The sequence below is a fragment of the Triticum urartu genome, unplaced genomic scaffold (assembly GCF_003073215.2).
Source record: "Triticum urartu cultivar G1812 unplaced genomic scaffold, Tu2.1 TuUngrouped_contig_5552, whole genome shotgun sequence".
Taxonomy (NCBI): domain Eukaryota; kingdom Viridiplantae; phylum Streptophyta; class Magnoliopsida; order Poales; family Poaceae; genus Triticum; species Triticum urartu.
The window spans coordinates 3,383-13,591 of NW_024116236.1; the positions used below are offsets into that span (position 1 = coordinate 3,383).

At 48.8% G+C, this 10,209-nt stretch overlaps 2 protein-coding genes across 2 annotated transcripts; one reads left to right on the forward strand and one right to left on the reverse strand.

Annotated features, from left to right (window-relative positions):
* Positions 1-422: 422 nt before the first annotated feature.
* Positions 423-3,554, forward strand: LOC125529366 (transcription factor bHLH49-like). Its single transcript, XM_048693779.1, has 8 exons — positions 423-581; positions 848-1,493; positions 1,576-1,803; positions 1,891-1,956; positions 2,061-2,129; positions 2,222-2,293; positions 2,376-2,558; positions 2,874-3,554. The coding sequence occupies exons 2-8, from the start codon at positions 879-881 to the stop codon at positions 2,961-2,963; spliced, it is 1,323 nt and encodes a 440-aa protein (XP_048549736.1). The 5' UTR covers positions 423-581; positions 848-878; the 3' UTR covers positions 2,964-3,554.
* Positions 3,555-3,799: 245 nt separating this feature from the next.
* Positions 3,800-8,931, reverse strand: LOC125529365 (putative U-box domain-containing protein 42). The gene is made up of 4 exons (XM_048693778.1): positions 8,538-8,931; positions 6,702-7,802; positions 6,210-6,519; positions 3,800-5,771 (listed from the first exon to the last, which is right to left on the reverse strand). Exons 1-4 carry the CDS (start codon positions 8,541-8,543, stop codon positions 4,144-4,146), a joined length of 3,045 nt encoding a protein of 1,014 aa, XP_048549735.1. The 5' UTR covers positions 8,544-8,931; the 3' UTR covers positions 3,800-4,143.
* Positions 8,932-10,209: the final 1,278 nt, after the last annotated feature.

Below are 10,209 nucleotides of genomic sequence, written 5' to 3' on the forward strand. Positions count from 1 at the left end.
CCAACTGCGGCGGGAGAAAAAATTATATAATTAAAAACTTCTTTTGAATACGAATTCACTGATATAATTTTTGCTCCCGCCGCAATCAGTCTTGGTAGTTAAATTTACGGTCAAAGTTGGAGCACGTGGATAGAGAAAGCACTACATTGTGGAATGGAGGGAGTAAGATGTTTCTGTAGGCTAGTTTAAAAAATTGTATTTTTTTATGATAACCTTTTTATCACGGGAGCAACACTGTTGTGGCCTTCTGGGGCCGAGAGCGTGAGATCTCTGCACTCTCCCTGCTTTCTACTCGTATTTATTTACATGCAAAAAGATCATGATTTCTTAGTTTAATCACATAAATTATAGTATACGTGTTCTCCATCCATGGTCAAGATCCACCTCCTCTCTCTCCAAACGTCCCGTCCCGTACGTTCCTTTCCTCTTCGTCTCCCGAGCACCTACCCCAACCCCGACCCCAATCCCCATCCCCATCCCACCCGATGCGCCTCTGAACTAGTACCACTCCAGTCAAGTGCCCCCGTGGAGCCTCCGTCCCGCCTCCACCCCGTCCGCCGCTTCGGCCATTGGCCTCTGAGGTATGCGCATTTTGCCGTCCAGCGATTGGCTAGACCCCATTGACCTCTGGAAATTTTCGGCGCACCATCTAGATCCAGACCTTGCACTCTCGTTGCTTTCACTGTACTGCATTTGTTTATTTATTAGTATCCGAGATTGGATTTACTCGGCTCACCGGATTCCCTTTTAAGCGGCGCATCCCTGTGCGGCTGCTGGATTTGTGGCGTCGAGGTTTGAGGTCTGAAGCAGCGCCGAATCTCAAACTTACCTTTTGTTGGCATCGCAGATTTCGGTCTTCCAGGAGTGACAGAAGCGAAATGGAGACGAATGAGAAGAACGCCGCTGATTTGGAGGACAAGAACCAGCCCAGCGGGCACGGCCAGCAGCCGAGCTTCCACGGGCCCGGGTTCTCGCTCTCGCCGGAAGCTCAGATGGATTCTTCCAGCAGTGCGCTGGCCGCCATGGGGAACCCGTTCCCTCCTGGCTTGTGGAACCCACCTGGCCAGAACTTCGGGCTGGGGGAGACCAACACTAACGCTATGCTTAATGGGCACCAGTTCTCCTCGTTCTTGGGGATGCTGTCAGCAGCGACGCCCGCATATCCCGGCGCCCAGTCGGGGTTCATGGATTGTGGGGCAGGGTTTCCTGGCTTAAGTGCAAACAGTCTTGGAGCCATGATGGATCACCCTTTTTCTAGGAACCCTGCTATGGGTAGTTTCCAAAACGATATTGAGACGTCTAGGGAGATGAATGTGGACGAAGGTTGCAAGGATGCATTATTGACCGGTGATAGGCAGCAAGGAGACACCGAGAGTTCACATGGTGTTGATGCCTCTAGCAAGGAGTTAAGCAAGCCGGAGTGCAGTGGTGGCGCTGGTCAGGATGAAGGGCCTAGTGTCTCTTGTCCCAAGAAGAGGAAAAGACCAAGCCAGGTACTTGTTTAATCCTCCCTGTTATATAGCTGAATTTGTGTCGTGATTTCGATGGAACTTAGAATTCGATTTTCTCATGAAGGATCGTGGGGTGAAGCATGTACAAGAAGGGAGCCAGCAATTGGCAACTCTGGCTGCAAAGCAGGAGAAAGATGACGACGACAAAGATGAACCAAAGAGGCCTATTGGGACATCCAGAAAGTCCAACGGGAAGCAAACTGAGGATAAATCTGATGCGCCAAAGGAAGATTACATTCATATAAGAGCTCGAAGTGGCCAGGCTACAAACAGCCATAGTCTTGCAGAAAGGGTAAGTCCCGAGTTATCTTCCCTGAACTACCTTTATCGAATGGTATTTCTAGCTACTTAGCTTCAGTGTTATTTGTTTGCAATACAGGTTCGGAGGGAAAAGATTAGTGAAAGGATGAAATTTCTTCAGGACCTTGTTCCTGGTTGTAGTAAAGTAAGCACTTCTAAATGAGGAAGTCAGCACTTTTTAGCTGTATATTATCTCCACAATTCAAATTATTGCCATTCGCTATTTTCACAAGCAAGATTGTATACCAGGTCATTGGTAAGGCCGTTATGCTGGATGAGATAATCAATTATGTTCAATCATTACAGCGGCAAGTTGAGGTATGATGTCCGCTAAACTTGTAACATTGTTTGCAGCTTTTGCTCTTTGCTGTAATGTGAACTTGTTGACCCTGTATGTGCATATTGGGCAGTTTTTGTCGATGAAACTTTCAGCTGTCAATCCAGCACTAGACTTCAACATAGAGCGCATTCTATCTAAGGATGTATGTAACCCCCTGCCAGATATTTATTGTTAATTAAATTTCATTTGTTTTCCTTGTGCTGATATATGTTCCATACATACAGTTATTTCAGTCTCAAGGAACTGCATCGTCTACCTTTGGCTTCTTACCAGACATTGGCCATCAATTTTTGCATCCACCAAAACATTCTCAAGCTGCGTTGCACAGCATTGTAAATCCCGCCGATGCATTTGGAAGGGTAACAAATGCTCCGGTAGGATGTACATTCAAAGAGGCCACACATCAGGTTTGTCCCATCACTTATTGTGCCTATGTTTCTCATTTTAAGCCCTTTAAAACAAATGCTAGATTGATGGACATCAATAGGAAAGGGCAGTACCTGGTAGATTTCCAATAGACCTACCACAGTGCTGTATTGTGTGGTAGTACATGCATTACTAGTTCATTACAACTTCTATTGAAAAGAGAGTACCTTCTAGATTTCCTTTAAGCCTGGTGCAGTTCTGTGTTATGTGGTAGCTCCAGAATTACTAGTTCATTACTAGTCCTTTTGTTCATTTCGATCAGATTTATCCTCTTATGACTTGAGCATATTGCACAGGTGCCCAATAATTTTGATGGAGAGTTCCACAACGTGATTGGGATGCCTTTTACCCTGTTTAATGACCATGAATCAAATGATAAACCTTGAGCAATAGATTCCACAACCGAAGCAAGAAATCATAACGGGCCAAGAGATTTCAACAGAACAACATGTGAGCTTGTTGACACTGTTCCACTAGCTCGCATTTGAGCACTGAAGTATATCCATCCAAATTGCTTAATTGTTGATTTCCCAATATTGGAATCAGCACTTGAGATATCCTATAGAGGCCCTTTCCTCAGATGTACCATTTGCTATTGGAGGAAGCTGGAGATCCGACTCTCGGGATGTCCACATGGAGATTTCAAGCTTTACATTCTCCTCTGAAAATTTACGTGTATAACTATTGGTGATTCAACAATCTTTGCATCATGATGGTGAGTTCCATTTTGCCAGAAGGTGGCTGTATCTGGGTACCATCTAGTTCAGACCCAGTAATATTGTAAAATGCTCTCTTTCTGCAAGATTCACACTCCGCGGTATAATATAACAGCCTTTGGTTTGTTAGTTGCTAGTATCGTGAGAGTGAAAGAAGAATCTTTGTTGTACTTCTATGGCTGCGCACGCAACCATATAGAACTGTGTACTGGTTTTCGATTTCTTGAGAATAAACGAGGCCTGAGAATGGGCCTATTTTCAGCGCGTGATTATGTGTGGAAGAAACAGTGAAGGCATCTGCTCTTCCAGAATTCCAAAAAAACTGTAGGCATCTGTGCTATTTTCATCGTGATCGCCTCATCTGAACTTGGATAGTTGACAAAAGCATCAAAGAAACTGCAAATCTTGTTTCGACGAATTTGCTCAAGGGAAGATCATGAGCGTAGTCAGTCGAGTAGAACTACAGAATTTAGCATGTTGAACTACGTAGTTCTGAAGCCAGTTTAAGTGAGCACAATATCTTAAAACTGAATCTCAAATGAGTTCTGCAACCACATACAATTTTGCTCTGGATACATACAATTTTGCAGTACATCTTTTCTGAGAAAAAACCCAAACCAACCAAGACAATCTTATGTTAACGAATATCATCAAAGCCTAGCCTTAATTACAACCTAAGAAGACAAACAAGAACGAAACTATACAATATCATACTCACTATGACACTTTAGTTACATTGCATCTGCAGAAATTCCTTTTTACCTCGTTTTCTCTTTGTAATCTAGTTACACCAAACAATGCACCAGCTGATGGATGGTATGAAGCCAAGAAGACGGCAAAGGGATGTTCGCTACAGCTCGACGGACATGTAGGTGGCCGAGTAGTCCGGCATCCGGTGCAGGCTCCGGAGCACGCTCTCGGCGACCTGCTTGGTGGCGGTGTCGCCCTTGTGGAAGGCGCCCACCAGCGCGCTGGGCAGGGCACGGTCAGAGGTGACCTCCCTGACGCACCGGTCACCGCCGTTCTCGAGGAAGCTCTCCAGGGCCCAGAAGCACCGCCGCAGCACCGCGCCGCTGCCCTGCTCGTCGTTGCGGTGCTGCCGCACCAGCCGCAGAATGTGCCGCGGAGCGTCCTGCTCGGTGAGCACGGCCACGCCGCCCACCACGTCCACGCCTTCGTCCATGAGCGTGCAGAGCGCGCCCAGTGCGGCCTCGACCACGTGACTGTTCTCGTTGCTCTCTAGGACGCCGAGGAGGCACTCGACCGTGCCGCCCTCCACCAGGCAGAACGTGGCGGCGGGAGAGCACACGCCTCGGTGCACGGGGCAGAGGCGGCTGTGCGCAGGCGGTTTCCGGTTGTCGTGCACCCGGCCGGTTCGCAGGCGCCGGAGAATGTTCTTCTTGGGCTGCTGTTCCTCGGACGGCGGCTTCGACCGGTTCCCCGACTGCTGGCTGAGGTTCTCGAGGCCGACCGCCGCGAGCCGCTGCACCTCGTCACTGCCTGACGACCGGGCGAGCAGATCGGTCAGCACCGAGGGGAAGTTATGGTCCATGGCTGCCTGGAGCACATCCTGGTCGTGCAGCGTCGTCGTCAGCCGGACGAGCGAGCCCACGAGGCCCTCCAAGTATGGCTTCGCATGGCGGCTCGCCCGCATCCCGCCATGCTGCATCTCCTCTATCTTGGCCAGCATGGTCGGCACTGCGTTCTGGTGCAGCAGCGCGAGGTTGAGTGTCAGATGCTGATAGGGCAGCTTTGACAGGAGCGTCGCAGACACAGCGTGCCGCTCCGTGATCCGCCCCAACTGGCTGATGCTCCTGATCAGCCTGCCCAGCTGCCCAGGCACCTTGCAGAGCTTCTCGGCAATGGTGTGCCCCATCTGTGGGGACAATGCAGTGAGCAGCTTCGTCGCAGCAATGCCAAGTGCCTCGCTAGGTGAACCCATGAACTCGATCACGGTCTGGCTGCTGTCTTGCTCCTTCATGACTGAGACCACCGTGGCAAGCGGTTTGGGGAGCGCGGTGAGCGCGAGCAGCACACGCAAAATGTTGAGGTTGAGATCGTCGGGCATGGAGCATCTGAGCATGTGTGCAAAGTTGTACACCGAGTACTTGGACGTGATAACATGACCTTCCTTGTTGACAACGATGGCCTCCGGGTTCATGCCAGATTTGACAATGTTGGCAAGTACTGCTGCAGCCTCGGTCTTGGATCCCATGGGCTCATCATCGATCTTTCGGATGAAGAGCGCCTCAACCATGACTGGAACAGCGCCTGCGTCCACAAGTGTCTTGCCATTGGGCTGGTGAGAAGAGATTTGGACCAGGACATCAAGCGCCGCCTTGCAGATACTAGCATTGCCGCTGTGCACCATCTTGACAAGTATCTCCGATGCGCTCCCGGCAATGTTGATGGTCATCTCCTGCTTCTGGACTAGTTCGCCGAGATAACCCACCATCTCCATCTGCACATCTTCCGACCCTGTTTCATGCACATATTCATGTTAGCTAATGATGTTTGGCACGAGCGGTTGCGAACTTGCATGTACAATGAATAGTATCGAGTTTTTTTAGGAAACCCCTCAAATCAGTCACCAGTGCACGACTTCTACTTTGAGCTCGAGATTTAGTTCACTTGTTGCAAAACAAATTTGTACTGACATACTGTTTAGAAACATAGGCAGTAACTCCCACTATAGTGATTCTAGTTTAGAAACTGTTTGGACAAAATGCTAGTTTAGAAAGTGTTTGGACAAAATGGCAACTATTCTTATCAGTGCAAGGGAAATGTTCTCAGATACTTCAAAATATTAAATTTGGATTTTGACAAGACAAAATTGCTCTTTTCAATGTTTTATGTGGAAGAGTTAAAAAAAATGTAGGAGGTCAGGTATGTTTCTGCACAGGTAAAATATATTACCTTCAACGAGATGCCTTTGGAGAGGGTCCAAGTAGCCGCTTTCAGCCATGTACTTGATATTCTTTGGGCATTTCTCCAGGTTCTGGAGGACCTCTCCGGCCTTCTCTGAAGTAATTGGATCATCTGAGTTGTTGAATTTCATCGTGATCAGAATTAATATGCTTCCAGCAGTTGCCCCGATGTTTTCTAATAGTAACTCTGATTTTGAAAGCTCTAGCAAGAAACAGATAGCTGCATGTCTTTCATCCGAACTACTACTAGAAAGCAGCTTTATTGTCCTTGAGACAGCTCTGGTTTTTGCTATGATTTCCTGCATGTCACGAGGCAACATTTGAGTTGTTAATCTAAGATGCAGGACCAATACAAATTGAAACTGGACTCTACCAATAATTTCAGCATTTCATTAAGTTTCACATGGTGATTTCGAAAAATAATTTTGACATGGCCAAGCTGGGATTTCACGAAAGCTGAACACATTTCAGACTTCCTTACCTTTCCTGGCTCATCTTCGACCAGCAGGCAGAGGAGCTCCAGTGAGTCACAGCGTATCAGTGCATCCTTGTGTTCTAACAGACGTGCAAGGAACTTGGTTATGCCAATCTTGTGCATCTGCTCCCTGTTCTTCCTCCTCGTCCTGGCAAGCAGCTTCAGCTCATGTATGGCTTCAAGTATCATAGCCTCCGTCCTTGCCAGTGAGAGAGCAGTACGCGCGATTCTGATCCGTGTTGCTTCATTCCTCATAATCCATTCCGCGATTGTGCTCTTGAGTGGAACATTAGTCCTCAGAGTCTTGCTCTGCATTGCTATTTTCGTAACCGGGCAGATCACAGGTTCAGAATCATCCGTTAAACTGTCAAAGTACTCCTCAATGGTTCTCCTGTCATATGTTATCCCGCTTTCAGTAGTCACTGGATCAACCATGACCTTATTTGTCAGTGGGCAGAAGAAAGAATCATACAACGGCTCAACGTACTCTGCGACTTCAGGGAGCGAACTGAATGACTGCCCACCGAATTCATGAGACTCATGGTACATTCCCTGCAGGAAGTCCACCAACCTTGGCATGTCGCCGTCGTGCAGTGCTCTTCTCTTGGGTCTATCATTTGCCACAACTATCGTCATGTCGCCCTCAGAATAGCCATCACAGGAACGCTGATCATTAGGATGCTGCCCGTTTGCAGTGACCTGAAGGTGCGTACCGACTGCTGCATCCGCACACCTCTTGCTACCAAATGCTGAAGCAGGTATCCTGCTGAGCTCATGACCGATGTTCTTTATCACATTATAAAGGTCCTCGGTTATGCTCTGAAGGTCTTCGTCCATGAGCTGCTGCGCGACGGCGCTGCACCGAGCGACGAGGTCCTTGGCGAGGTCGACATTGGCAGCCAAATATTCGGCTATGTGCATCACGTTGGCCGGAGAATTCTGAACCCTCTGCACCTCCAATGTCGCCGGGGGCACGCGCTGAAGACGGCTGCCTGCGTCCAAGAACTTCTCTTGGCCGACGTCAGCGGAGGCCATTGTCGACATGACCTCAGAGATTGCCGCTATGGACTCGGCGAGTGCCGCCTTCCGGGCTTGCCCCCCACTTCTCTGAAAAATAAGTACACGTCAGGCGCCCAAGCAAATGCATCCAACTACAAATAAAGACGGGTTGTTCTCATGGAAAATGATGGTTGAGAGTTCACACCAGGTCACCAGCAAACTATAAAGAATGAACCGACAGACTTTATTAGATGAAAACAATCTGAAGTCGACGGGGGAATTGATTCTACAACAGTCGGAGGATACGATACGGGGCTGCCACTTTCCCCCAATCCCGGGTTGTTGACAAAATGGTTTCAAGAAAGTGGCATCTCTCCCGTAAGTATGAACGAATAAGAACTGGAATTTACTTTGCTGAAAATGAAAACAATAAACAGCCCAAATCAAAGACTTGTAGTACGAAGCGGCTGAAAATGGGGAACGCGCTGGTTTTTCGCCTACTCCCTGTAATGAAAGAACACGAAAAATGCCCCAAAGGGGAGGAAGAAGAAGTGAATGGCAGTTGAATTGCCCGTTTGAGCACCAGGCACGGCCTCGGCTCCGTTTCCCCATTCTCCGTCATGCCAAATCCACACAAAACCGCCCAAGTGTAGTCCATAGAGCTAAAACCCTATGATTATCTTCCCTCACACAAGGCCTAGCATCCCAACGCAACATGGGCATAACCAAGAACAACACATGAACCGTAATTTATTTCCTGACACCACCCTGAACTGAATCGAACGAAACAACCAAATAGCTCGTCACCGGGAGGAGAGGAGAAGGCGACTCAGCGGCACATACCTGCATCCAATCCAAGCCCCCCGAGAACGAGCCCGGGCTCTCCGCTTCCTCCTGCCCGCCCCCCGCCGCGCTGACCCCTGGAGAAGGTGGCTACCGGCGCCGCGGGAGCATTCTATCTCTCTCCTCCACCTCCGCTTCCTGCTCACCGCCACCGCCCCCGCGCCGTCCAGGCCTCGAAGGAACGAACGAACAGCGCCGCACCGCCCGGCTGAGCGCGGCAGAAGAATCGAGAGGAATGAAATGATGGGAGATGGCGCCGCACGGGGACCCAGTCAAGTGAGGTCTAAAGCAACCTCCTCCCTGGCCTGGCCGGTTGGCTTGGCTCCCTGGATTGGAGATCGGTAAAGCGGCCCGATTTTCTAACGGACTTCCCGGTAGTGCCCCTGCCCCCGCCGCGCTTGTTTTATAATTTTGTGTGGGGAGTGCGCCGTGGGAAGCGTACAAAGGCGTTTGACTTTGCTGGCGGTGGGGGTGCTGCCCGGCGACCGCATGCTTGGCTTGCAACGGACACCGCCACAATATGCCACCTTCATTATTTTTGTGCGCGGAGGCCTGGCGTGTCGACTGCACTGCGCTCGTTCTTTGTCCACGACGACTTGGCAACGTTAGTTGCACTGAAGTTTCGGTCAAGTAAGATGACCTGCAAATGTCACTCGCAAAAAAAAAAAAGATGCCCTGCAAATGTGTATTCGCCAGGGTCACTTTTTGAATTGTTGATGATCAAAGACAACTTCTTGGAAACTTTGCATGTTTTCTTTTCTACGTACGTTCGCAGAATTACCCTATTTCAGACGGTGGTGGTGAAGCCGTGAAGGAAAGTGCAGGCGAGAGACAGCATTATGGCGGCGTTTTTTGAGCTGTCGACCGCCCTGATTCATGAGTTCTTGGATCATACGCTTCCTTCTTTCTGCTCTTTGCTCCATTTGCCTCATCATGAAGGCATGGATAGCATGGCAGCGGGCATTGATGATCCCCAAATCGGTTGAACGGTGGTGGCGAAGCTCATTAAGTAAGAACCATCATCTGTGAGAGGAGAAAAGCATTTGATTTAGTTTTCCGGTCGATCTAGATATGGTTATGGTTAGGCGTTCAGCGAGGGCGCTAGCAAGTGCTACAGTAGTACTCCTGCATTCCCCCCAAAAAAAAGGCACAGTAGTACATTGTGTTGCGAGTGGAAGAAGTAAGTTATTATAGCATCTACAGTGTGATGGGCAAATCCGGCCCTCTCAAATGTCCGCAGACACGCCCGGGTGCATCCGTAGGGCATCCGCAGGCATTGACTGGACACTTCTCAAATAATGTAATCCATATTCGGACACCTCAATTATCACATCTCAAATTTACGCAAACTCATGCAACTACGTTGATGCACACACATTGTCCGGCTACTCCATCACTACTAACTAAATATGCCATCGGACTATCAAAATTTGACATTTTTGGATATGGTGAAGATCTTGCATGGCTACATTAAGGCCTTTTTGAAGCGTCCGTCTGAATCAAAGAATCGTGACCGGTCAGTGTCCGAGCGGGCCGCCCGAACGTTTGAGGAGAATTTAGAGCCCCCGACTGTAGATGCTCTTAGGGTTAAGAAGTTGCTGAGATTTATTTAGTCGCTACTACATCGTGCTGGAATCATGTACATTGATTCACTACTAATCTAATCTAATCT